Consider the following 27,405-nt stretch of genomic DNA (forward strand, 5'->3'; position numbering starts at 1 on the left):
GCCGCTGCGCGCACCCGGCCTCCGCTAGCTGCGCGCCGCCCACCCTCTCTTCCTCCTCCAAGCTCGTCCAAGCCTGTGTACCCCGCTGCTGTCGCCATGGCCGCGCTCACCCAGAATCCGCAGTTCCAGAAGCTGCAGAAGTGGTACCGCGAGCACGGCTCTGACCTCAACTTGCGTCGCCTTTTCGAGGGGGACAAGGAACGCTTCAGCCACTTCAGGTGCGCGCGCGGGGCCACAGGCGGGGCGCGGACGGGCGGGAGCTGGGTCCGGGCGCACGGGGTCAGGTGTGCAGGCCCGGGGTCGGCACGGCGCGGCCGGCGGTCCTCGGCGAGGGTCCTCGGCCGCCCCCGGCCACGGATCGGGGCCCAGGCCTCCGTTCGTCCTTGACGCCTCCTTGAAGGAGGTTCCTGGGGGGCTCGCGGGCTCGCCGGAGGTCTCGGCACCCGGGCTGCTTAGTCATGAGAAGCCGGCTCCTCCGCGGCTGCGTCTCTGCAGGGGCCTCTCTCTCCACCTCTTGTCGCCCCCCCCCCCCCCGCCCTCCCAACCCCTGCCATTTGAGAAGGGACTCTTTCCGCAGTTGTGGGCAGGGGCCCTCGCTGACGCAGGAGGCGGGGTAAGGGCTGTCGCCTTCCCCCCGCTCCTGGCCCCGAGCGGGTGGGGACGTCCGCGGGGTGCGATCAGGCTGCGCAGGCCTGGGGGATTTGCAGGGAGCCGTGGGGGCATGATTTCTGCGAAAGAGGCTCGGTGTGGAGCCCCATGAACGACCAGGAAATGGAAGGAAGTCTGTTAGAGGAAATCTTGGGGGGGGGGCAGGAATCTCGGGGTGCTCTGGTGACTGGTGCGGGTGTGTTGGGGAGGGGGCGTCTGTGGCTCCGGACTGGAAGTCCCCATGGCCAGCCCCGCCTTCTGAGTCCGTCCCTGAGAGAGTCGCAGCGTGGAGGCTCTAGGAGGGAATGGTCACTCCCCTGGCTAGGCAGGGGCTGTGCACCCAGCTGTTTGTCTTCGCTGGTTTAGCAGAGGAATGGCTCCTCAGGAGGGGTCTGCACCTCCCTTCTGCGAGGGTGCTCCCTTTCACTGTGCTGCCGCTGCTGGTGGGCAGGCAGGTGAGGGACACCACCGCGGTGCTGGGCAGCTGAGGCTTGTTTGGGGTGTGGCTCGGGGGGATGTTTTTTTCTGGATGCAGTTCTGGTCAGAGAATAGGTAGGGGAGAACTGGGGTGTGGCCATTGGTTTCTGCCATCTTTTTCAGCTTGAACCTGAACACCAACCATGGGCATATTCTGGTGGATTACTCAAAGAACCTTGTGACCGAAACTGTGATGCAGATGCTGGTGGACCTGGTAATGTTCTGCTGTGGGGGGCTTGACCTGTGACCCACGGCTTGGCAAGCGAGCTGGGCTCCTGGGAGCCCCCGGGTCCTTGAGCAGCTTTATTTCCTTCTCTCGGTGGACCTCGGTCACTGCCTCTGTGCCAGTGTAGGGCTCTGAGCTCCTGCCCCCTGGCTCAGGTTCTGACCAGCATCCCAGGGGACCCAGGGCAGACCCTTTGCAGGCAGCGGGGGAGGGCAGCAGGCTGCAGCCATCTGTCAGCCCCATTGGGGGCTGCATCAAGCCCAGAGCTTGGTGGCCTGCGCTCTTGGTCGCCAGTGTGGATGGGCTCAAGCCTTAGCATCTTCTCTTCTCAGGCCAAATCCAGGGGTGTGGAGGCTGCCCGGGAGCGCATGTTCAGCGGCGAGAAGATCAACTTCACAGAGGTGAGCTGGCCTGTGGACGGCAGACGCTGCCTACCCTTCAGGGCCTCTTCCTTCCCTTTGGGGTTCATCTGACTGACAGCATCACACTGTGTCTTCATCTCTCCTCTTAAGCAATGTTTTTGCCTAACGAGGGGCATGAAAGCCTGTTTCCTAGGGTGGGTTGCAGGGCCGTGGGGTGCATCCTCCCCGGGACTGGCCGTCTCGATCTGGTGAGCGTGGAATGGCTCCCAGTGTCTACCTGGGGAGAGCACGTCTCAGGCTTGCAGGGAGATGGCTACTCAAGGCATGCTTAGAAAACTTACCTCGGGGCTATCTTTGCTGCATATTTTTTTAGTGAAAAGAGGAATCTTAGGACATAAGCTCCGCTTCCTCTGTGGTACGAGTCAGTAAGAAGCAGCGATAAGGCCAGGGCTTGGGGGCCCTGTTCCTGAATTGCTGTGGCAGCCTGGGGGCATAATAATCACTGGGTGCTCAGAGTCTCTTCCTCACAGGGTTAGCATTCTCTTTTTACACCCCAGGAAGCTGAGGTTCAGAGGGCAAATCACTTACCCGAGACATCTGTAAGAGACAGAGGTTTCAAACTCCACTTGTCTTGACGCTGGGCTAGGCTGAGGGAGGCTGCAGTCAAGGAGGGCTTCCTGGAGGAGTGCATTTTCCTATGGAATGGGGGACAGGAGTGAAGTTGGGCAGGGTGAGGGCAGAGTGGCATGAAGTTCTCCACCTCAGTGGGCCTCTCCTTGGTTTGGAGTCCAGCGACCATCCCTTTCCTGCCCACCTGGAGTCTTTAGATCTGTTTCCTTCAAGGGCTCCTCTCCCGGCTTCAGCTTGATGGGACTGTTGCTCTCACATGACAAGGCCAGCTTCTTGGCACCTGTCACAGGCCTACAGTTGCATTTGGTTTTTGGCAGTTAGCATGATGGGGCTGCTTGGCGAGGGCCGTTTGAGTTGCCTGCTTTGCTCCACATCCAGGGGGCTGGGCGTCCTTTTTAGAAGGGGCTGGCAAAAACACCGTGTGCTCTCATGGAGACAATGAGACCAGCCTTAACGAACCCTGGTCCTCTGAAGCTGTTTATTGCTGTGTTGTCCCCATTCTCTGCCTTTGCTCACTCTGTTCCTCTGTCCCTGGCTTTTCATGCTCTGAACAGCTACGGGCCCTCTGGCCTTGTCCTGGGCTTCTCCAGGTCTCCCTCCCCTTGTGACTGTCAGTAGACCTCGGGGATGTGTGTCCAGTGGAGTGAGGGCCATGTTGCACCGGGCCCTCACCGCCCCAGCCGGGTGGCTGCCCTGGGGTGGGGGTCTTCACGCACTGACTGTCGTCCCCAGGATCGGGCGGTGCTGCACGTGGCCTTGCGGAACCGGGCAAACACACCCATTCTGGTAGATGGCAAGGATGTGATGCCAGAGGTCAACAGGGTCCTGGAGAAGATGAAGTCTTTCTGCCAGGTAGGCCGCTGCTGCGCTGGACGTGCCTTTGGCCATGCGTGTGCGCGTGGGTCTGGGAATCTGGGGGCCTTGCTTGGAGAGGACCCACGGCCTCACTGCAGCCTGAGGTGGAGGCGGTCTGCGGGATCACCCCGTGTTCTGAGGGAATTTCCCTGCCCCTGTGGTGAGGGAACCTACCGCGGGCGGCCACAGAGCAGCCTCCTCGCTGAACTCTAGACACCTGTGGGCTCGCGGTGACCATCCGGCCAGGGCGGAGATCCAAAAAGAAAAGCGAGGCCCCTGAGGGGTGGGATAGTAGGGGAGAGACTTGCCTTTTCTAATCTCTTTAGCGATATGCCTTCCTTTTCTAGGCTGGAACTAGATAAAATCAGTGTGTTAACATTTGCTTGGCCGTACCCCCAGCCAACTCTCCAGAAGCCGCATTTATGGGGTTTCCTGTGAGATCTTCTGGAAGCTTCCTGTGCGTGTGCTATGTATGTGTACATCTGTGTCCTCCTCTTTGAAACTCGTGTGCACATGTATTCACACACACGGGTTCATTTTTACCTACTCTTCTGTAGCCTATTTGTACTTACAAATAAGTAAGAAATGTCTCTGGGTCCGTGTTGATGCTCATAACCGTGCCCCCTTTTCCTGTTGGGGGGTGGTGGTGTAGGGATTGCCTCAGAGACCAGCTAGCGATTTCCCCATGTCAACCACTGTTACCTCAGTGTCTATCCCAGGGGTGATTCTGCAAGGGTTAGGGGCCATCCTCAAGCCTGGGGTGCGGGGGTCATGTGTGTGCGTGTGCACATTGTACGTATGGGCTGTGCACGCTCTGGAAGTGATAATCTGGGCTCTAGGCCGCTTGTCCCTGGAACCAGCGGCCCCTGCCGGTGGCTGGTCCAAGTCTGGTTGCTTTGGCTCAGAGCCACTTCAGACCTCAGATGGCAGCAGTGATCTGGCCATCAATCCTGGAGGCCTCATAGCCAAGTGAGTGGGACTCCTGCGGGTGAGGACGGGTTGGCAGCCTGCTGGGAATCTGGATTCCAGAATGTCCCTTAACGCCGGTCAGCACCCGTGTGCCGGGTGTAGGGAAGGGCCTTCCCCGCCATCGGTGGCGAGTGGTGGAGCTGACGTGCGTCAGAAGCTCATCGAACGTGTGCGTGCTCAGGTCGGCTGCGTGGAGAGCGTGGTCCTGGCTGTCTGGGACACTATTTCCAGGAAAGCCCGCCCTTACGGCTGGCTGCAAGATACCTGACTCAGGCGAATGGGGTATTTATAGTTCAAAAAATGCTACTGAGTGGCAGCAGTTACACGTAAGGAACACTCCCCAGTGGCTGTGCTCTTAGAAGTTCGCCAAGGTTGGGTTGAGGATGTTCACCATGATCTTGTCTATAGTGGTAGAAATCAAAAACAGCCTGAGCTTAGGGCGCCTGGCGGGCTCATTCGGTGGAGCATGTGACTCTTGATCTCGGGCGTGAGTTCGAGCCCCACGTCGGGTGTAGACATGGCTTAAACATAAAATCTTTTAAAAAATTTTATTTAAAAATTAAACAAGGGGCGCCTGGGTGGCTCAGTTGGTTGGGCGACTGCCTTCGGCTCAGGTCATGATCCTGGAGTCCCGGGATCGAGTCCCGCATCGGGCTCCCTGCTTGGCGGGGAGTCTGCTTCTCCCTCTGACCCTCCCCACTCTCATGTGCTCTCTCTCATTCTCTCTCTCTCAAATAAATAAATGAAATCTTTAAAAAAAAAAAAAAATTAAACAAACGGGCGCCTGGGTGGCTCAGTCGGTTAAGCGTCTGCCTTCAGCTCAGGTCATGATCCCAGGGTCCTGGGATCGAGCCCCGTGTCGGGCTCCCTGCCCAGCGGGGAGCCTCCTTCTCCCTCTCCCTCTGCCTGCCGCTCCCCCTGCTTGTGCATGTGCTCTCTCTCTCTCTCTCTGTCAAATAAATAAATAAAATTAAAAAATAAAATAAAATAAAAATTAAACACACAACCCGAGCCCATTTATCAGAGGACTAATTAGTGACGTCAGCATATGTTCACACGGTGTGGTCCCAGGCACCAGCAGATATGAGGCAGCTGTGGTTACATTGAGCTGCCACACCGTGCAGGATGTGCTATGAAGTTCAAAGTGGAAGTTGCCGAACGGGCACGTGTCGTAAAACGCCATCCGGTCAGATAAAGGGTGTGTGTGATCTTATTTTTTTTTTTTAAGTTTTTTTTTTTTTTTATTTGACAGAGAGAGACACAGCGAGAGAGAACACAAGCAGGGGGAGTGGGAGAGGGAGAAGCAGGCTTCCCACTGAGCAGGGAGCCTGATGCAGGGCTCGATCCCGGGACCCTGGGATCATGACCTGAGCCGAAGGCAGACGCTTAACGACTGAGCCACCCGGGCGCCCTGGGTGTGTGTAATCCTATTAAAGACCTACAATTTTCTTCTCTGGGATGCTTTATTTTTTTATTTTTTTATTTTTTTAAGATTTTTTTTTTTTATTTATTTGACAGAGAGAGAGAGAGACAGCTAGAGACGGAACACAAGCAGGGGGAGTGGGAGAGGGAGAAGCAGGCTTCCAGCAGAGCAGAGAGCCCAATGCGGGGCTCGATCCCAGGACTCTGGGATCATGACCTGAGCCGAAGGCAGACGCTTACCGACTGAGCCACCCAGGCGCCCCTCTGGGATGCTTTAATGTACCGAAACTTTAATGGTGAGGTTAAGGGTTGAGAAGCTGAGCAACTTTATTTCTGTATTGATGGAAAATTTCCCATGGCAATTGATTGCCGTATATAAAAAAAAAACAAAAACAAACAAAAAACGTTGCTGGCTGTTATTGGTTTTGGGAAAGATCTATTTACTAGTTTTCTGTTGATGTGTAATAAATGGTTCCAAAACTTAGCGTCTGTCAACAAAAGTCAGCATTCCTGTGGATCAGGATTGGCCGTGGCTGTGCAGGCTGGTTCTGGTCTCCTAAGGTTGTAGACAAGATGTTGGCCAAGGTTAGCTCTCCCCTGAAGGCTTGATGGATGGAGCCTGGAGTATCCGCTTCCAAGATGACTCGCTAGCAGTTAGTGCTGGCTTTTGGGAGGCTTTAGTTCCTTACCTTGTGGACCTCTCTAGAGGCTGAGTGTCCTCATCACAAGACAGCTGATTTCCCCAAATGAGGGGCAGAGTGCCTCAAGGTCCTTTATTACCTTGAAGTAGCATCAGAAATTACATCTGTCATTTCTGTAATACCCTGTGGGTTGTACAGGTCACCTCTGATCAAAGTAGGAGGGGACAGCACAAGGACATGAATGCAATGCCAAGAGGTGAGGACCATTGGGAACCATCTTGGAAATTGGCTACATAGCCTGCCTTCAGGTTCCCAGTGATTCATGTTCCTTCCACATGGAGAATACCCTCCTCACCTTCTCCTAAGGCCATATCCCATTACAGTGTCAGCCAGGAGTCAAGAGCCTCATCATGTAAATTAGGTACAAACATAGTAGTTCCTGCATTTCTTTTATTTTTATTTTTTTATTTTTTTAAGATTTTATTTATTTATTTGACAGAGAGAGAGAGACAGCGAGAGAGAGAACACAAGCAGGGGAGTGGGAGAGGGAGAAGCAGGCTTCCCTCGAGCAGGGAGCCCGATGCGGGCCTTGATCCCAGGACCCTGGGATCATGACCCGAGCCAAAGGCAGACACTTAATGACTGAGCCACCCAGGTGCCCCAGAAGCCTTATCTTTGACCAAAATGTTTTCTGTGTTACCACTTTAGGTCTTTTGGAGGTCCAAGCAAAGGAAGGTCTTACAGCTACATCCTCTGCTTCCTCTTCATACTTTGCTTTTTGTTACAGCTTCCTGCGTTTGATCTTTGCCAAGGAGCCATCTCTTAATTTTAGCATCTCTTGTTGCCTAAAGAAGCTGGGAATTTCTAAACCCAACAATTCTGGCTTTTTTTTTTTTTTTTAAGATTTTTTTATTTATTTGAGAGAGAGAGAGAGAGAGAGAGCGCGCGCGCGCGCACAAGTTGGGGGGAGGGGCAGAGGGAGAAGCAGACTCCCCGCTGAGCAGGGGAGGGAGCATGAGAGGGAGGAGAAGCGAGGGAGAGAGAAAAGCAGACTCCCCACTGAATGCAAAGCTGGAAGCGGGGCTCAATCCCAGGATCCTGGGATCATGACCTGAGCTAAAGACAGACGCTTAACCGACTGAGCTGCCTAGGCGTCCCCCTGGCTTTTTTTGTTTGTTTGCTTGAAAGTTCTTCCTTTATTTCTCTTTTCTCGCATTTTATTGTAAGCACCAGGAAGCCAGGCGGTTCCTTTAACACGACTAACGGGTTACTGTATCCCAGTGGGTGCAGAGGTTGGCCTTATTCAGCTTGGGGGTGCTATAAGGAGGGGAAAATATGCCAGGAGACAGGAATCGGTGGGGTCCACGTAGGGGCTGGTTGCATGTCTGATAGCCCTGTCCCTGGCACAGACCAGTCCCAGGAGTTGGCCTTTCACCTTTCTCGGTCTCTTATACCTTAGGTTCTGCTGAGAGTTTGCCTTTGTTTTGCGAATTCTGAGAGGTGGGGCTGTCCCCCACTTTGCTAATGATGAAATGGGGTCTAGCTGGGGGTGAGTATGGCAGGGAGCTGCCGGTGTGGTCTCAGGAAGCCCCTGCAAACACCTGGACGTTGGACCTGAGGTGCGAGGGTGCTTTTGAGCAGCGGTTTATTCTGGGGGCTTTGGGCTGAACGCATCCCCCCCTCCCACTCTGTTTCAGCGAGTCCGGAGCGGTGACTGGAAGGGGTACTCGGGCAAGCCCATCACGGACGTCATTAACATCGGCATTGGCGGCTCTGACCTGGTGAGGAGGACTCCCTGGGGGTGGGGTGAGGGGGCCCACCCAGAGCCTTGGTTTTTCCAGGGTGAGACCTGGCTTCCCCATCTCTGTGGGCCCTGGAATCTTGTTTTCTGATGCGGCGGTTCCCCATAGGGACCCCTCATGGTGACTGAAGCCCTTAAGCCGTACTCTTCAGGAGGTCCCCGGGTTTGCTTTGTCTCCAACATCGATGGGACCCACATCGCCAAAACTCTGGCCACTCTGAACCCTGAGTCGTCCCTGTTCATCATTGCCTCCAAGGTATGGGCCTTGGTCCTGGCCTGGCTCCCCAGCCCTGGGGGGGGCGGTGCTGGGTGGATGCTTTGCCACTATCCCCGGGCTCACTGTACTTTGTGGATCGGGTCAGCCCTGCTGCCCTCAGACTGTTCTTGGCAGGTGGCAAACACAGTTTCCTGATGGAAGCCTGAACTAGTCAGTTAGAACCTTCATTTTAAGACCACATCCATTTGCTTTCTGGGATCTGTGCCCAGCCTGGGACTGTTCTTGTCTTTCTGAAACCTCTGTGCTTAATGTCTGCTCCTTTCTGATTGCAGAGCCATGCCCAGATAACATAAGGGTTTTGTTTGTTGTCATTTACGCCCTGTTTACTCACATCGATGCACATAAAATATTAAGAATTCCATCTGAATTCTGAGATCACAGCCTAGCCTGGGCTGAAGGGAGCCCCAGGTGTGGCCACAGCCCCTTTCCTGGCAGATGCTCTGGCCTTTGACCTGTGGTGGAGGAATGGGCTGCGGGTGGGGGTTGTGGCTTTTACTAGGATTCCTGTTCCTCTGCTTGTGAAGTCCTGGAATCCCAGGATGGTGGTACTACCCCTTCCAGGCCCGTGCCCAGACACAGCCACTCACTGTGGCTTTGTGGACAGGTGGGTGGAGGTTATGTGGGGTGACTGTCACTGCTCGTGGGCACCCCCATGGCCTCTGCCACTGGGCCCTGGCTCTAGGCCACACTGAGCCCGAGCTGGGACCGACTGCTGTACCTTCTGGCCGCAGACCTTTACCACCCAGGAGACCATCACGAATGCGGAGACGGCGAAGGAGTGGTTTCTCCAGTCCGCCAAGGACGTGAGTGCTGGGGTGGGTGGTGGGCAGTGCGTGTGCTGGGAAGGGCAGGGTGGGCCGGCCCATCCACCTGAGTGGCCAAGCTAATGCTGTCCCCTGTTTCTCCCAAAGTTGACAGCAGGAGGCAGCCTCTCTTGGTGCCTGCTTTTTCGTTTAGGCATTTGGCTTTGCCAGTCCCAGACATGTCAGATGTGCCAGAACCCGCTCAAATTAGCTGAAGGCACTTCAAGGTCCCTTGGCCTGGGAGGATCCTCTCTACCCCCCTGCCACACCCACTTTACAGGGGAGGGAACCTGGGCCTTGTGTGCCTGGGATGGGTAGGATGGGCCTCTGACTCTTCTGTCCTCTTGACCTTGACATGGGGCTCCTCTAATAGCCTCAGAGCCAAGGACTAGGAATAATCAGTCCCACCCAGGGCCTCGGTTTCTCCAGAGATGGGAGGCTCACTGCCCTCGGGTGGCCCCCTGGGATGGGTTTGGTGTAACCTGGCTCTGTCTCTTGTAGCCTTCTGCAGTTGCGAAGCACTTTGTTGCCCTGTCTACCAACACGGTAAGTGCCCACGTGGGCTCCCAGACGTCCTGGTCACGTCAAGGTCATGGCCTATCAGAATATTCAAGTCGAGTTGTGGTTCGCAGGCCTAGGGATCTTGGCTCGGCTGATGGGATAGAAGGGTCGGTTGCCTGTGAGGGATGTGAGCTGCAAACCATCCCTTTTGCATCCTCCCATCAAATCTCTGTAGCTCCAAAGAGGGATCCGGTTGGCTGTGTCCACCTCCCAGGCTTTGACTGATGTCCAGAACACACATATCCACACACATGACCTCCTTTGGCCTCTACCTGCCTGCCCCTGGCCTCTCCCCGCATGGGATGTGTGGGGTAGGGGTGGAGGTGCATCCCATTTCTTACATAAGGAGGTTAAGCCCCACTGAAGGATTTTTTGCCCGGTGACTGCATGAGTCAGTGGAGCTGGGAGGAGAACGCGGTCCCCTGCCTGCCATTTGTCCCGGTCTGCCTGGCCTGAGGCTGTGTGAGGTGTGGGGTGGGGTTGTGGGGCTGGGCGGAGCTGTGTGCCTGGGGTAACAAACCAGGTGAGCACTTGCTGTGTGGTGGGCTTTGTACGGGGCTGTGTCAGAACTGGAACCACTCTCAGGTTGTCCTGACCACTCCCTCCCCCCTTCTCTGCCCCTCTTGTCCAACCTCCACCCCTGCCTCCAGTGCTGACCTGCCCAGGGAGGGGAGACAGGAGGAGGACATATTAAGGTGTCTCCTTAGGGACGGCATAAGGGGTCGCTGACCCTGTGTGCCCAGGGGACAGGGCACCCGCGGGGTAGGATTGGTTATCTCCTGAAGGCTTCCTGGGGCAGAGTCCCCATCTCTGCTATTGGAAGGGCTGGACAGGTGTCCTGGCTGGGTGACAGCTGGCCTGGGAGGTGGCCCCCGCTCTGCTCGGGCTCCAGCCTTGGGCTCAGTTTCCCACATGACCTGCATGGGTCAGTGTCTGTACCCCGACAGGTCCAGGTGGTGGCTCTCGCAGGGCAGTGTGAGGGGCTTCACAGGCACCAGGCCGCGGGTGTTGCTGGATGGGAGCTGGCCTTGTGTCCAGTTCTGGGGGTGGCCGCTGCCGGTTCCTGCCCCGGACTGACAGGCCGCTCCAGCCCCACCCCGTCCGTCCGCAGCGTGGACAGCGTGACGCCTGGCACCCTGGAGCTCCTGTTCTCATCCAGCTAACGTAGGTTTTTTGCCTTCTCTCCCTTTGCCCCTTTTTAGACCAAAGTGAAGGAGTTTGGGATTGACCCTCAAAACATGTTCGAGTTCTGGGATGTAAGTAAAGGCACTTCCCTGCGCTGGGTGAATTATGTGTCCTGGGTCAAGGCATGACCGCCGTGCCACAGATGAGGGGCCTGTGAGGTCAGGTCAACCTTTATTGAGCACCTGCTGCATGCCTGGCTTTGGGAAGGGCTGAGAGGCCCTCAGGGAGGCTTGTGGGGCAGGACCAGCCCCGTCGGGAGGAGGGCTCCACTTCCAGCAGGGCGAGCTGAGCTTGCAGGGCCAGGCCAACACTCCCCGGGGTGTCTGCCAGCAGCACCCCCGGGGGGGTAACTGGAGCCGCCCCTCCCCCCTTCTCCCAACTGAGCTTGTGAGTTATTCTCAGTGATGGCCTTTCTCCGAACTTGCAGCCGCAGTCTCTAAAGGCCACAGGGCAGGGTGAGGCAGGAGGTGTGACTGGGCAGGCCCGGTCAGGAGGTGCAGGAACAGCTGCAAGGTGGCAGAGAGGTGGCGCCAGGCCTGGGGCCTGCCTGGGTCCTTGTCAGGCAGCTTGCAGAGCACACCGTGCCTGAGAGGCCGAGCTGGGGCCAGTCTAGCGGCGGGGGGTCGTCACAGACTCATCTCTGCAACAGCCACGGCTGGTGTCAGGCAGCGAGCGGGACCTTGCCTTGCGGCTGGCCCTGGGAGAGGGGCTCCGGCTGTGGGATGCAGGGTGCAGTGTGGGTGCTGGGAATGCAGGGGGCGCTGTTCTAACACGTGACTGGGGCAGGCGCACCAGGGAGGCCACTGTCCAGTTGGGGGTTTTCCCACTGGGGCTGTTTCCAGGCCTTTAGACAGAAAGCTCTTTGCTTGGTGGCAGCATCCACAGATGGAATCTCCTTTGAAAACTCTAAAGGCCTTGGAGTCTGGGAGAACATTAAGCCCTAAATGTTCTGAGGCAACTGTTGTGTGTAATGAGTTAACTTCTTTCTAGAATGGGACTAATTATGTACCATCCTTGGAAGAATCGAGAAGTCACTCAAATCACTTTCTGCATCCTGTGGCTCAGATGAGGAACCCCAGTCGAGAGAGATCGGGCAGCTTCTGACAAATGTTGCATGTCTGATAAAGTAGGGGAGGCACCTGCTACCTCTTCTCTGGGATCTGGAGCCTCAACAGGTGGTGGTCAGGAACAAGAGGGTCTCCTGCTAGCCAAAACCCTGTGTGGGGTTTTCTCACTGCCCATAACTGCCCAGCATGTAGAGGTGATGGGGAAGGGGGCGGCTTAGGGCGAGGCCCAGGCCTCTCAGGTAAGGCCTGGGAATGACAGTTGGGCACATGAATGTGGGGCTGGGGCTGGATAGTGAGGCCTGAGTGGCCGAGGTGGGCACAATGAAGGCCTCCTGGGCCAGGCCAGACAAACTACATACACAGTGGCTGGAAGAGGGTCCTGCCCGGGTCGCTAAGTATGTATATTGTTTCGAATCAAGAAGGTGACATCTGAGGAGCCTGGGACAGGTGAAATTTCTGGAGCTAGTATCTCTTAGGCGAGATGGAGGGTCAGGACCGACATAGGGATATTGTGCTGGCTCTGAGGTAAGATCAGAAGAGGCCAGTCTGGTAGGGGGACATACAAGTGGTGAGGCCTGGTTAGTTAGAGTCAGTCATGGGGTAGCTTCGTGTCAGGATCAGGCAGTAATAATAATTTAGTAGTAAATTATGGGGTTTCTCAGGGCTCAGCCAGAGTTAGCACACATTGGAGAGCTGACTTTGGCTGGTGGGGTCTGAAGAGGAGCCAGGATAGGTACAGGTGAGTTCTGAGGAGCCAGGACAGGGAAAGGTACTGATGAGGTCTGTGAATTCCGGAGGACACAGGTATTTCGAAATGGTTCTATCACATAAGGTCTGAGGAGCCAGAGTCACATACAGGTACTTTAACCTGGATCTTGAGTTGAAGTCCCTGGCATGGGACGGGTGTATACACTGGGGTCTGTCCAACTGGTTCTGCAAAGTGAGTGTCAGGTAATGGGTGTCTGATTATTTAAATGAGGTGATTAAAACTCAGAATTAGGCAAACCTAGATAGTCCCCTGAGTCACGTCAGCTACCTGGCTCTTGGCATCCTGACCAGGTGTGATAAGCAGAGTTCAGGGGTTGCAGAGGCCTTTGAGGACCTACAACCAGCCCAAGGTTCTGGCACTGGGTTCTGGCTGGGGTGGGACTCAAGGGGCCCAGATGAGTAAAAGGTAGGAATACACTGAGTTATAAAAGGTAAGGACTTGGGAGTTGGGGGCAGGTGAAGAACAGACAGGAGCTACATTGGTAAGGTGTAGTCCGAGAGGCTTGTGGTAGATAAAGACCTAGAGAACCACGTCTACAGGGTGAGTTGTCTGAGGCCCAAGTCTCTCAGGCACCAAGGGGCTCTCACCAGTTTTCCCTCAGGCTGAGGTAAGCAGCCAGGAGCAGTCTGGTCTGAGGGAGGTGTCCGTTCAAGTTAGGTTTGTACAGTGGAGTCTGCCGGGGGGGGGGGGGGCGCAGGGGCTGCAGAACCTCATCCGTCTGAGGTCACAGGAGCTGGAATCAGACAAGGTCTATATAACTAGGTTTCTTAGGGAGGCCTGAGGAGCCAAGATGAGGTACGTATAGGTAGAAATGGGTTGCTCAGGTAAGGACACTGGAGCCGAAGAAGGGCAGACATAGCTGAGTCTGACAAGTGAGGACTAGAAATCCATGATTGGGTCCAGGTGAGAACTGTGCCCTCAGGTGATATCTAGCGGTTCTGGTGATGCGTAGGTTGATGATCCTGGACGTGGTCCTGGGTCCTCTGGGGAAAGACAAAAGCTAGAGTCAGGCAGAGGGATGGGGAACTGCATGCATCCGGAAGGTGTATGAGTTCTGGGTCTAGCTCAGGTATGTAGAACAGGTTTGTCAGGTGGGGCTTGAGAGGGGAGGTGAGATTCAGGTTTGTACTTTTGGATCTCGAATAGGTAAGGTCTGAATTGCTGAGGTCGGGCCCTGGTTTGTATTCTGAACCTGAGGAGTTGGGGCCAAGCGTAGGTGGGTAGAGCTGAGTTTTTCAGGTAACATCTGTGAAACCAAGGGTGAGCAGAGGTAGGTTGACCTGAAGAACCATGGTTAGGTTCACTTAATTCTGTCTCGCCATTGAGTTTAGGTATAGGTAGGTAGACCAGATCTGTCAGGTAAGGCCTAAGGAGGCCGTGTAAGGTTTATCTAGAGAGAACGCTATCTCTTAGATGATCTCTGAGGTAATGAATTGACATCAGGAGGGTAGGGCTTGGTCTCTCAGGTGAGAGCTCAGGAGCCAGGATTGAGTGCAAGTGCCTAGATCTGGATCTCCTAGGTTAAGGTCAAGGTAGGCAGACAGAATTGCACCTGTAGCTCTGCCTATCTTGTAGAGCTGTCTTGCAAGGCTGATGAGTTGTGGTCAGGTACAGATATGTGGAATTGAGTTTCTCAGGTAAGGTCTACGGAGTCTGTATGTGGCACGGGTTTGTATCCTTGGTACTGTCCATATGAGTTAAGCACAGGTGCGTACAGCAGGGTTTGTCAGGTAAGCTCTATGCCAAGATCAGGGCAGGTTCATAATACTTGGTCTGTCCAGTGAGATCTAAAAAGTCACAGTTGAGTCCAGGTAAGAGCCGAATGTCTTAGATGTAAGCAACTGAGAGGAGGTACAGGTAAGCAGAGCTAGCCCACTACGTAGTGTCAGGAGCCAAGAGCAAGCACAGGTAGGTAGATCTGGCCTGGCAGGTGAGGTCTAAGGACCCAGGGTCCAGCACAGGTAGGCAGAACTGGCCCACCAGGTGAGGTCTGAGGAACCAGGATCAAGCACAGGCAGGTAGAGCTGGCCCACCGGGTGAGGTCTGAAGAACCAAGGTCAAGCACAGGTAGGTAGAACTGGCCCGCCAGGTAAGGTCTGAAGAACCAAGGTCAAGCACAGGTAGGTAGAACTGGCCCACCAGGTATGGTCTGAGGAGCTAGGGTCAAGCACAGGTAGGTAGAAGTGGCTCACCACGTAAGGTCTGAAGAGCCAAGGTCAAGCACGGGTAGGTAGAACTGGCCTGCCAGGTAAGGTCTGAGGAGCCAGGGTCAAGCACAGGTAGGTAGAACTGGTCCACCAGGTGAGTTCTGAGGAGCTGGAGTCAAGCACAGGTAGGTAGAACGGGCCCACCAGGTACGGCCTGAGGAGCTAGGGTCAAGCACAGGTAGGTAGAACTGGCTCACCAGATAAAGTCTGAAGAGCCAAGGTCAAGTACAGGTCAGTAGACCTGGCCTGCCAGGTATGGTTGGAGGAGCCAAGGTCAAGCACAGATAGGCAGAACTGGCCCACCAGGTGAGGTATGAGGAGCTAGGGCCAAGCACAGGTAGGCAGAACTGGCTCACCAGGTGAGGTCTGAAGAACCAAGGTCAAGCACAGGTAGGCAGAACTGGCCCACCAGGTGAGGTATGAGGAGCTAGGGCCAAGCACAGGTAGGCAGAACTGGCTCACCAGGTGAGGTCTGAAGAACCAAGGTCAAGCACAGGTAGGTAGAATTGGCCCCCCAGGTATGGTCTGAGGAGCTAGGGTCAAGCACAGGTAGGTAGAACTGGCTCACCAGATAAGGTCTGAAGAGCCAAGGTCAAGCACAGGTAGGTAGAACTGGACTGCCAGGTATGATCTGAAGGGCAACGTCAAGCATAGGTAGGTAGAACTAGCCTATCAGGTGAAGTCTGAGGAAGTGGAATCAAGCACAGGTAGGCAGATTTGGCTTGCTAGGTGAGGTGTGAGGAACCAGGGTCAAGCCCAGGTAGGTAGAACTGGCCCACCAGGTAAGGCCTGAGGAATCAGGGTCAAGCCAAGGTAGGTAGAACTGGCCCACCAGGTATGGTCTGAGGAGCTAGGGTCAAGCACAGGTAGGTAGATCTGGCCTGCCAGGTGAGGTCTGAGGACCCAGGGTCCAGCACAGGTAGGCAGAACTGGCCCACCAGGTGAGGTCTGAGGAGCCAGGGTCAAGCCCAGGCAGGTCGAGCTGGCCCGCCAGGTGAGGTCTGAAGAACCACGGTCAAGCACAAGTAGGTAGAACTGGCCCACCAGGTGTGGTCTGAGGATCTAGGGTCAAGCACAGGTAGGTAGAAGTGGCTCACCAGATAAGGTCTGAAGAGCCAAGGTCAAGCACGGGTAGGTAGAACTGGCCTGCCAGGTAAGGTCTGAGCAGCTAGGGTCAAGCACAGGTAGGTAGAACTGGTCCACCAGGTGAGTTCTGAGGAGCTGGAGTCAAGCACAGGTAGGTAGAACGGGCCCACCAGGTACGGTCTGAGGAGCTAGGGTCAAGCACAGGTAGGTAGAACTGGCTCACCAGATAAGGTCTGAAGAGCCAAGGTCAAACATGGGTAGGTAGAACTGGCCCGCCAGGTGAGTTCTGAGGAGCTGGAGTCAAGCACAGGTAGGTAGAACTGGCCCACCAGGTACGGTCTGAGGAGCTAGGGTCAAGCACAGGTAGGTAGAACTGGCTCACCAGATAAGGTCTGAAGAGCCAAGGTCAAACATGGGTAGGTAGAACTGGCCCGCCAGGTGAGGTCTGAGGAGCCAGGGTCAAGCACAGGTAGGTAGAACTGGTCCACCAGGTGAGTTCTGAGGAGCTGGAGTCAAGCACAGGTAGGTAGAACTGGCCCACCAGGTACGGTCTGAGGAGCTAGGGTCAAGCACAGGTAGGTAGAACTGCCTCACCAGATAAAGTCTGAAGAGCCAAGGTCAAGTACAGGTCAGTAGACCTGGCCTGCCAGGTATGGTTGGAGGAGCCAAGGTCAAGCACAGGTAGGCAGAACTGGCCCACCAGGTGAGGTGTGAGGAGCTAGGGTCAAGCACAGGTAGGTAGATCTGGCCTGCCAGGTATGGTTGGAGGAACCAGGGTCAAGCACAGGTAGGCAGAGCTGTCCTGCCAGGAAGGTCTTAGGAGCCAGGGTCGAGCACAGGTAGGTAGAACTGGCCTGCCAGGTGAGGTCTGAGGAACCAGGGTTAAGCACAGGTAGGAAGAGCTGGCCCACCAAGTGTGGTCTGAGGAGCCAAGATCAAGCACAGGTAGGTAGAACTAGCCCACCAGGTATGGTCTGAAGAGCCAAGGTCAAGCCCAGGTAGGTAGAACTGGCCTGTCAGGTGAGGTCTGAAGAACCAAGGTCAAGCACAGGTAGGTAGAACTAGCCTATCAGGTGAAGTCTGAGGAAGTGGAATCAAGCACAGGTAGGCAGATTTGGCTTGCTAGGTGAGGTGTGAGGAACCAGGGTCAAGCTCAGGTAGGTAGAGCTGGCCCACCAGGTACAGTCTGAGGAGCTAGGGTCAAGCACAGGTAGGTCGAACTGGCCTGCCAGGTGAGGTCTGAAGAACCAAGGTCAAGCACAGGTAGGTAGAACTGGACTGCCAGGTATGATCTGAGGGGCCAAGGTCAAGCACAGGTAGGTAGAACTAGCCTATCAGGTGAAGTCTAAGGAAGTGGAATCAAGGTAGGCAGATTTGGCTTGTTAGGTGAGGTGTGAGGAACCAGGGTCAAGCACAGGTGGGTAGAACTGGTCTGTCAAGTGAAGCCTGAGGAGCCAAGGTCAGGCACAGGTAGGCAGATTTGGCCTACCAGGCAAGGTCTGAGGAGCCAGGGTCAAGCACAGGTAGGTAGAACTGGACTACTAGGTACGGTCTGAGGAGCCAGGGTCCAGCACAGGTAGGCAGAACTGGCCCACCAGGCGTGGCCTGAAGTGCCAGGGGCAAACACGGGTGGGCGAACTGGCCTGCTGGGTACAGTATAAGGAGCCGGGGTCCTGTGCAGGTCGGGAGAGCCGGCCCAGCAGCCGCAGTGTTAGGAGCCACAGGCAGGTACGGTGGGCTGAACCGCCCTGCCAGGTGTGGTCTCGGGACCCAGGGTCAAGCACAGGTCAGTGGAGCTGGCCTGACAGATGCGGTCTGAGGAGCCGGGGTCAGAAGCAGGAGGGCAAAGCCCGTCTGCCAAGTGTAATGTCTTGAGGAGGCCTGAAGGGTTGGGGCTGAACTGAGGAACTAAGGTCCAGCATAGATAGGCAGGGCTGGCCTGCCAGGTGTGGTCTGAGGAGGTCGGTGAGGTAGGTAGATTGACTTCCAGGTGTTGGCTTCAGGCAAGGGTATGCACCCTGGGATCTTCGTGGGGAGGCCTGAAGAAGGAAGGTTAAGCCTGGGTGGGTGGAGTGGCCACAGGTGAGTCCCGCAGCACTAGGGTCTTTAGGTAGGCAGACCACCGTGGGGCTCAGAGGTCTGCGAGCCCTAAGTTAGACGTCATTAGGTGGACTTGCTCTCTCAAGCACGGACTTTGGAGCCGGAGGTACCTCCGTGGGTCTCATTGGTGAGGTCCTTGGAACATGGTTCTGGCTCAGGTGTGCTGACCCAGGCCTTAAAGTTAGAGGGGAGGCTTGGAGAGCACGGGTTAGTCACAGGGAGGGAGAAGCACGTCTCACGGGGTTGGGGGGTTCTCTAGAGCATAGGTCTGCAGAGATACTCGTATCTGATGAGCTGAGGCTCGTCAGTGAGGTGTTGGTGCCAGGTCAAACAGCGGTGGTTAGCTTTGGATCTGTCTGCAAGATGTGAAGAGCCAAGTCAGATGAGGATAGAGAGCCGTTTTTTTTCAAGTTAGGCCTGGGGAAGTTGAGGTCAGGCCTGTTTAGACTAGAGCTGGGTCTCTCAGGAAGGTGTGAGGAGTCTGAGTTGGGCTTAGGAAGGTGGACCTGGGTCTTCCGGTTGAGAGATGAGGAGTCAGGATCAGGCACAGACGGATCTGTGGAGCTGGGTGCATCCGCGCAGCTGCGTGGAGCCTGGCTCCGACGGGGTATGACCCTGCACTATGTGTCCTGGAGGGGGACCCAGGTAGGCAGAGCTGGCCTCGTAGACAAAGCCATTGTATCCATCCATCCATGTTGGCTTTGTCTTGAGTCCATGGATGTAGAGTCCCATGGACAGAGGTATATAAATGTGATCTTAGATGGGTTCTTGTCCCCTGGGTTCAGGGACAAGTGGCATCCCGGGCTCGTTAGGTGAAATGAGTAGGCATGCTCTAGCCCAGGAATGCATAACTGGTGTGGCTGGTGAGGCCTGGGAACGTGGGTCAGGTGCAGGTGGGATCCTTGGTGGTAGGATCAGGTATGGGCTCTCCTTAAGGGAAAGCCAGAGTCATCGTAGGTATGTGTACCCAGGTCGGCCTGGGGAGGTCTCAGGAACCCTTAGGATCACGTAGGACAGATAGAATGCCTTGAGCCAGAACTCCTGTTCTCAGTACCCTGGTCAGGCATGATGGGCAGAGCTCATGGTATTGCCTTAGGATTTATAGCCTGAGGATCTATAGCCAGGCCAAGGTGTGGTCTGTAGCATTGGGGTCTGATTGGCATAGGGTCTGAGTTACTCAGGTGGGAAAAAAGTAGATTATAACTGGTTAGATCAAGTGAGGTCTGGGGCCAGAGCAGGGGAGGCACAGAACGCTGAATTGATGAGGAGCTACATCTGTGAGGTGCGATCTGAAAGGGCCACTGTGGGTAAAGTGAATTCTAGAGATCGTTGTCTGTAGGTGGAGCTGTCGGAGGCTCAAATCAGACGCTGGCATTGCTGGGCTCCCAAAAGTGAGGTCTGATGACCTGGGGCAGCCAAAATCAACATCTTGGCAGTCCAGTTTCTAGAATTGAGTCTGTTCAGTGAGATCTGAGAGCCTGTGTCAGGCATGGTGTGGCTCCTGGGACTGTGTCTGTCTGGCAAGGTTCCCCCAAACCTGGGCTCTTTCCAGGCGAAGGGCCCCACCATTCATCTCATTACCCAAGCCAGAAACCTCTGGGCCACACTTAATTCTCTCGTTCTTTCAACTCGTCCTGTTTGATTGAAGCTCTTGAATCAGTCCTCTGCCTTCCCCATCCAGGGTAGAATCGTGTTCCTGATGACCACTGGGGATCCCTGCTTCATCCTCCAGCATTGCCTCTCAGCTTCTACCCTCCAGCTCCCACCCCTTCTTTCATCTAGAATGTGCTGTGGTTCCTCTTGCCCAACCTATCTCAACGGGCTTCCGGTAGAGAATTAAGCCCTCATGCCCCAAGACATCCAATGGATATCATGAATTAGCATCTCTTCCTTGCTTCTAGGAGGGTACTAGCCTTGGACCATCCTTGGGAGAATTGAGAAGTGAAGTCATTGAAAGTATTTTCTTTTTTTTGAAAATTTTATTTATTTATTTGACAGAGAGAGACACAGCGAGAGCGGGAACACAAGCAGGGGGAGTGGGAGAGGGAGAAGCAGGCTTCCTGCGGAGCAGGGAGCCCAATGTGGGGCTCGATCCCAGGACCCCGGGATCATGACCTGAGCTGAAGACAGACGCTTAATGACTAAGCCACCGAGGCGCCCTGAAAGTATTTTCTGTGGGGCTTAATTCTCTCACTGTTGAGAAAGGCTGCTCTTGCCACAGGACCTTTGCATATGCTATACCGGCTGCTGGAATGCTTCTCCCCCCTCAGTGCTTTCCTGGGTAATGCTTGCTCATTCTTTAGATCCAAGCTCAAGCACGCCTCAGATTCCTTTTATGATTGATTTCACTGCTGTATTTCCATTCTCCCAAGCACTTGTATTTCATTATTGGCATGATTATTTACATCTCTGGGGAGCCCCCATGGGCTGCTTCTGTTGCCTGTGCTGGGAATGTGGTAGGTGTTCCATAAAAAGCTGTTAGAAGGATGTGAATGGATTTCTGAGGATTTAGATGATACAGAGTGGAGTCTGCAAGCGTGACTAGATAGGTCTCGGGGCTGAGGCTGAGATTTATCAGGTATGAGCCCTGGGCCTGTCACTGTCACTGTCCCGGGAGGCATTGGGTCTGTCTGGGGCAAGGCCAAACCCAAGTTTATTGGTATCTGAGGAGGCAGGGCCAAGACCCAGGTAGAAGGTGCTGGATCTTTTCTTGTTTGAGGAAGTGTGCTTGGGCACAAATATGGGGCATTGGGTCGATAGTCTGAGGATACAGGGCCTGGCACAGGTATGAGGTGCTGGGTCTGTCACTGCCCAAGGAGGCCAGGCCAGGCACAGGTAGATTCTGACCTGTTAGCATCCAGGTAGGTGGGCTAGTTGGAGGTGCAAGATGCTGGGTCTGTCAGTGTTTAGAAAGGCTGGATTTAGGTATGAGGTACTGGGTCTGTCAGTGTCTGAGGCGGTGGGGCCTGGCGCAAGTATGAGGCATCGGTTCTGTCAGTGTCCTACGAGGCACAACCAAATACAGGTATGAGGTACTGGGTCTGTCAGTATTGAAGACGTTTGGGCACAGGTATGAAGCACTGGATCTATCAGTGTCTGAGGGGGCTGGACCTGGCGAGGTATGAGATGCTGGTCTGTTGGTGTCTGAGGAAGTGGGGCCTGGTACCAGGTATGAAGCAGTGGGTCTGTTTCTGAGGAAACCAGCCCTGGCACAGGTATGAGGCACTGCGTCTCTGTCTGGAGAAACTGGGCCTGGTACCAGGTATGAGGTGCTGGGTCTGTGTCTGAGGAGGCCAGGTCTGGCACAGGTATGAGGCAGTGGGTCTGTCTGAGGAGGAGGCCAGGCCTGGTGCAGGTATGAGACACTGGGTCTATCTTTCTGTCTGAGGAGGAGGCCAGGCCTGGCACAGGTATGAGGTGCTGGGTCTGTCTGTCAGAGGAGGATCCTGGGCCTGGCGCAGGTATGAGGCCCTGGGTCTGTGTCTGTCCGAGGAGGATCCTGGGCCTGGCACAGGTATGAGGTACTGGGTCTGTCTGAGGAGGCCTGCACAGGTATGAGGTACTGGGTCTGTGTCTGTCAGAGGGGGATCCTGGGCCTCGTGCAGGTATGAGGTGCTGGGTCTGTCTGAGGAGGCCTGCACAGGTATGAGGTACTGGGTCTGTCTGTCTGAGGAGGAGCCTGGGCCTGGCGCAGGTATGAGGCTCTGGGTCTGTGTTTGTCAGAGGAGGATCCTGGGCCTGGCACAGGTATGAGGTACTAGGTCTGTCTGAGGAGGCCTGCACAGGTATGAGGTACTGGGTCTGTGTCTGTCCGAGGAGGATCCTGGGCCTCGTGCAGGTATGAGGTGCTGGGTCTGTCTGCGGAGGCCTGCCACAGGTATGAGGCTCTGGGTCTGTGTTTGTCAGAGGAGGAGCCTGGGCCTGGCGCAGGTATGAGGCGCTGGGTCTGTCTGTCTGTCAGAGGAGGATCCTGGGCCTGGTGCACGTATGAGGTGCTGGGTCGGTCTGTCTGTCAGAGGAGGATCCTGGGCCTGGCGTGGGTATGAGGCTCTGGGTCTGTCTGTCTGAGGAGGAGCCTGGGCCTGGCGCAAGTATGAGGCGCTGGGTCTGTCTGTCTGAGGAGGAGCCTGGGCCTGGCGCAGGTATGAGGCTCTGGGTCTGTCTGTCTGTCAGAGGAGGATCCTGGGCCTGGCGCAGGTATGAGGCGCTGGGTCTGTCTGTCTGAGGAGGAGGTGGGGTCTGGCGCAGGTATGAGGCGCTGGGTCTGTCTGTCTGTCAGAGGAGGATCCTGGGCCTGGCGCAGGTATGAGGCGCTGGGTCTGTCTGTCTGAGGAGGAGCCTGGGCCTGGCGCAGGTATGAGGCGCTGGGTCTGTCTGTCTGTCAGAGGAGGATCCTGGGCCTGGCGCAGGTATGAGGCGCTGGGTCTGTCTGTCTGAGGAGGAGGTGGGGTCTGGCGCAGGTATGAGGCGCTGGGTCTGTCTGTCTGAGGAGGAGCCTGGGCCTGGCACAGGTATGAGGTGCTGGGTCTGTCTGTCTGTCAGAGGAGGATCCTGGGCCTGGCGCAGGTATGAGGCGCTGGGTCTGTCTGTCTGAGGAGGAGCCTGGGCCTGGCGTGGGTATGAGGCGCTGGGTCTGTCTGTCTGTCAGAGGAGGAGCCTGGGCCTGGCGTGGGTATGAGGCGCTGGGTCTGTCTGTCTGAGGAGGAGGCCGGGCCTGGTGCAAGTATGAGGTACTGGGTCTGTCTGTGTCTGAGGAGACAGGGCCAGCCATGGTAAGGTCTTCAGCTGAGTCCTGTGGCTCTGATCAGTCCCACATAGTCTGCCCCGTTGGTCAGCACAAAGAGTTGCCAGCGCCTGGCCTGCTGTCTTGCTTCCCAGAGGTGGGTTGGGCCCAGGCCCTCCATGCTGCACCTGTGGAAGAGCATTGCTCTCGGGGGCAAGTTTTGTGGCAGGAGGGTGGGGGGCGGGGTGTGCCAACCCTTCTGCAGCACCTTTTCCTGTCTCTCCTAGTGGGTAGGAGGACGCTACTCGCTGTGGTCAGCCATTGGACTCTCCATTGCACTGCATGTGGGTGAGTGAGTGTTTTAGTCTTGGGGGACCATGTTGTAGTCTACGGTCAGGGGTGGGGGTCTCATGTCCCTGAACACCTTTCTGACCCCACAGGCCTCTGGCTTCTGTCCCTTTGGCTGGAACATTTCTTTCAGGTTAGGAGGGCGGGCCTGACTTTTCTCTGGCGTTTGCAGGTTGGCCTTTCTCTCTACCCCTCACACCTGCTGTCCCGTCGTTTCCCGTGGTAGGTGAAGTTAGATCGGCCTTTGCGCTCAAGGCTGACTCTGGTTAGAGAGCCTCCTGTAGGCCCAGGTCTTCCCAGGTCCTGTTTCTTCTGGCTGCACGTCAGCGTCAGCTTTTCCTTGGTTGCAAAAAGAAGCTGTGTCCACTGCCACGAGGGCACTGGGCATGACCATTTCTGTTGACGCTGCTTTTGTGTCGCAGGATTTGACAACTTCGAGCAGCTGCTCTCAGGGGCCCACTGGATGGTAAGTAGCTGAGGCTTGTGTTCTCTGCCAGAGACATTTGGTTGGTCCAGCTCCCTCCGTCCTTCCCTCCAGGGTGGCTGCTCAGCTCCCCCCCACCCTGCTCTGGTTTCAGGACCAGCACTTCCGTACGACACCCCTGGAGAAGAACGCCCCCGTCCTGCTGGCTCTGCTGGGTGTCTGGTACATCAACTGCTTCGGGTGTGAGACGCAGGCCATGCTGCCCTATGACCAGTATCTACACCGCTTTGCGGCCTACTTCCAGCAGGTACCAGCTGCCAGGCCAGGCCTTGGAGTCAGGTTCCTGCCCCTCCAGCGGCTTTCTCCCCCCACTGCCCTTGGGCGCAGCCAAAGCCTATTCGTGTTCCAATCTCAGGGTGAATCCCTGTCACCAGGGTCCGTTTGATGAGTGTTAGCCAAGTTTGACCACCGTGGAAGGGCATGACTAGTTATCGTGGTGGCCTGTCAGGCCCTCAGGGCATGTGTCTCCCCTGGGTCATTTCTTCCTTGGCCATCACTCTGTGTGCCTGCCAGAGGGTGGGGCCGCCAGCGGGGACCCCTATGGCTTGTACTGCCCTCGTCCCTCCAGGAAAGCAAGTTCACACCCAGTCTGTGGTGCCCCTTTGGGCTACTCATGGCCTTCTGTACCTCTGCAAATCTCCAGAACCCCTGGGGACCAAGCAGCCTGTCTCCTAGTCCAGATTCTGTTCCAGGCAGCCCTTCCACATCTGTCCCCAGTTTGTTTGGCGTGAACCTAGTTTGTGCCCTGCAGCCCTTGGGCCGGCACAGCAGACTTTCACCAACACCTGAAGCTGATTAAAGAAGGGGCCAGGGCTCCCCACAGCCCAGCATCAGGTTGAGGTGGCAGATGTCAAAGGCTCTACACCCTGGATCCCCAGCCAGCCTTTCTCTTAAGAGACCAGTTGAAGAGGGCCTCCTGGCTGGCTCGGTCGGAAGAGCATGCAACTCTTGATCTTGGGGTCATGAGTTCAAGCCCCACGTGGGGTGTAGAGATGACTTAAATAAATAAATTTAAAAAAAAAAAGACATTAGTTAAAAATACTGTGACCTATTTCTGCTCTTAGGGAGGTCCTCCTCAGACCTCCATACCCACCTTCTCCTAGTCCTAGGTCCTTCCCTTGGTGGTGTAAGCCAGAAAGCTATGAGCCTGTGTCCTCACAGGTGAGGGGAGATAGAAGGGTCCTGCCTATGGACACCACACAAGGCAGGGCAGGTATGTGTGCTACGTCCCAGGCAGGATTTGGGCACAGTTCATGAATAAAAGCAAGACTTGCAGCTAGAGGGCTGGGTTTCTGTCCCTGTTCCAGGGTGACATGGAGTCCAACGGGAAGTACATCACCAAGTCCGGCACTCGTGTGGACCACCAGACGGGCCCCATTGTGTGGGGGGAGCCAGGGACCAATGGCCAGCATGCCTTCTACCAGCTCATCCACCAAGGTAGGGCCCCCTGGCTGGGGTAGGGGTGCTGCTGTGGACGTGGAAGGCCCACCAGCAGAGACTTCTCCCTCGGGTGGCTCCCGTGGGCTGGGGTAGGCGCTTGGGTGACCATTGTACCCTTTACAGGCACCAAGATAATACCTTGTGACTTCCTCATCCCAGTCCAGACCCAGCACCCAATAAGGAAGGGTTTGCATCACAAGGTAAGAGCCTTGTCCTGCCTCTCCTCACACTTTCTTAGGCTCGCCTTCACCCAGGCTGCTTAGGAGCTGATGCATTAGTTGGCAGTTATATTAGTTTTCTGTTCCTGCCATAATAAATTACACAAACTTAGTGACTTAAAACAACACCCAGTTTTTATCTCGGTTTCTGTGGGTCTGAAGTCCAGCAGGCTCCTCTGGGTGTCTGCTCAGGGTAGGACCAAGGTCCAGTTTCCTTGATGGCCGCTGGGGATCATTCTCAACTTCGACAAGCCACCTTGGCCTGTGGTGCCCTCCATCTCAGAGCCGGCAGTGGTGGGATGCGTCCCGCTCCAGCCTCGATTCTGTCCTGCCCCTTCTGTTGCATCTCTGACTGACCCATTTGTCTTCGTCTTCTACTTCTAAGGGCCCATGTGATTACATTGGGCCCACCTATCCCTGTCTCAAGGTCTGTTACCTTCATTCTATCTGTAAGATCTCCTTTGCCATGTAATGTAGCCCACACAGGTGTAACAGCAGGGAGGGGGCAAAGGTCATGGAGCCAAGATGGTGCTTACTACAGCAGCAGATGGGAAGACCATAAGATAGATATGGTAGGGGCACCTGGGTGGCTCGGTCGGTTGAGCATCTGACTCTTGGTTTTGGCTCAGGTCATCATTTCAGGGTCGTGAGATGGAGCCCCGAGTCAGGCTCCACGCTCTGCAGGGAGTCTGTTTGGGATTCTCTGTCTCTGTCTCTCTCTCTCTCTCAAATAAATAAATAAATCTTAAAAAAAAAAAAAAACATAGATATTGCTAAGTTCTTAGCAGGGTCCTTGGCAAGTCATGCGTATCCCTTAAAGGGCAGTTACTGTTGTCACTTACTTGGCTGTGTCGTCCGGTGTGCCCTCCCATCCTCGCCTTGCTCCATTTGAGCTCTACTTGGGGGCTGGGACTAACCCCACCTGGGAAGTGCCAGGCAGTCTTGCCCCTGTGCCTGGAGCTCAGACAGGACTTCCAAGTAGAACCGGGTATCTCTCTTGTCAGATCCTCCTGGCCAACTTTTTGGCCCAGACCGAGGCCCTGATGAAGGGGAAGTCGACAGAGGAGGCCCGGAAGGAGCTGCAGGCCGCGGGGAAGAGTCCGGAGGCCTTGGAGAAGCTGTTGCCACACAAGGTCAGCACCTCTCCTGAAGTGGGCTGTGGCTGGCATCCTGGAGTCAGAAGGATAAAGTTGTGGGGTCTGGGTAGGGATTCATGGCGTGCCTGGCTTGTCCTACCCAGTAGGAGGGACTGTCCTTACAGATAGGCATATCCCAGCCTCTGGGATAGGGTGCACATCCCTTGTGAGGATTTGGGGGTGATGACTTACCGGGGGACATTCCTGGGTGTTTTCTAAAGGTCTTTGAAGGAAATCGGCCAACCAACTCTATTGTGTTCACCAAGCTCACACCATTCATTCTGGGAGCCTTGATTGGTGAGTTAGTGGGGAAGGTCCTGGCCTAGGGTAGATTGGATAAAGCCGGTCGAGCCTTAATGTGCCCCATCTGCCACCCCTATAGCCATGTACGAGCACAAGATCTTCGTTCAGGGTATCATCTGGGACATCAACAGCTTTGACCAGTGGGGGTGAGTTGCTCCTCCTCAAGGGGCGGGTAGAGAATGCCTATGGGTTGGCTTGTGGATTTCACTCGTGATGCTGGAACCTTCCTCTTAACCATCTTTCTCCTTGTTCTGGCAGGGTGGAGCTGGGAAAGCAGCTGGCCAAGAAAATCGAGCCTGAGCTTGACGGCAGTAGCCCAGTGACCTCTCACGACTCTTCCACCAATGGGCTCATCAACTTCATCAAGCAGGAGCGTGAGGCCAGAAGCCAATAAACTCATGCCCGGCTGCAGTCCGTGTTGTGACTGGTCCTTCTTGTCGCTCCTCCCCAGAGATGCCCTGCACAGTCCTGCCCAGAGCAGCCTCTGGTTGCGGGCTTGGAGCATAAGCCCTTTGGGGAAAGCTAGTCTGGAATTGCTACCCCGCCCTTCCATGTCCACGTGTCCTCTGTTTTACAGTCAGCTGAAGTGTTTCGGTGCAGTTGATTTTATTGACCATGTTCACTTTGTTCATGTACCAGATAGAAAAATAAAGATGCCACAAAGGAG

The 27,405-nt window shown here is 55.5% G+C and overlaps 1 protein-coding gene across 1 annotated transcript; it reads left to right on the forward strand.

Annotated features, from left to right (window-relative positions):
• On the forward strand, window positions 1-27,405 carry GPI (glucose-6-phosphate isomerase). Its single transcript, XM_036108493.2, has 18 exons — window positions 1-218; window positions 1,249-1,339; window positions 1,684-1,752; window positions 3,076-3,195; window positions 7,928-8,011; window positions 8,141-8,287; window positions 9,040-9,111; window positions 9,613-9,657; window positions 10,875-10,928; window positions 23,097-23,157; window positions 23,580-23,623; window positions 23,736-23,888; window positions 24,949-25,078; window positions 25,205-25,281; window positions 26,304-26,432; window positions 26,657-26,732; window positions 26,818-26,884; window positions 26,997-27,405. Exons 1-18 carry the CDS (start codon window positions 97-99, stop codon window positions 27,130-27,132), a joined length of 1,677 nt encoding a protein of 558 aa, XP_035964386.1. The 5' UTR covers window positions 1-96; the 3' UTR covers window positions 27,133-27,405.

Source organism: Halichoerus grypus, chromosome 15 (assembly GCF_964656455.1).
Source record: "Halichoerus grypus chromosome 15, mHalGry1.hap1.1, whole genome shotgun sequence".
Lineage (NCBI taxonomy): Eukaryota > Metazoa > Chordata > Mammalia > Carnivora > Phocidae > Halichoerus > Halichoerus grypus.

Bases quoted from the DNA above. Each gene is read 5' to 3' on its own strand.
- GPI (XM_036108493.2), top strand. From the start codon at position 97: ATGGCCGCGCTCACCCAGAATCCGCAGTTCCAGAAGCTGCAGAAGTGG. The intron at 23,889-24,948 runs GTACCAGCTGCC...TCCCTGTTCCAG, and splicing joins TTGCGGCCTACTTCCAGCAG to GGTGACATGGAGTCCAACGG. The intron at 25,079-25,204 runs GTAGGGCCCCCT...TACCCTTTACAG, and splicing joins CTACCAGCTCATCCACCAAG to GCACCAAGATAATACCTTGT.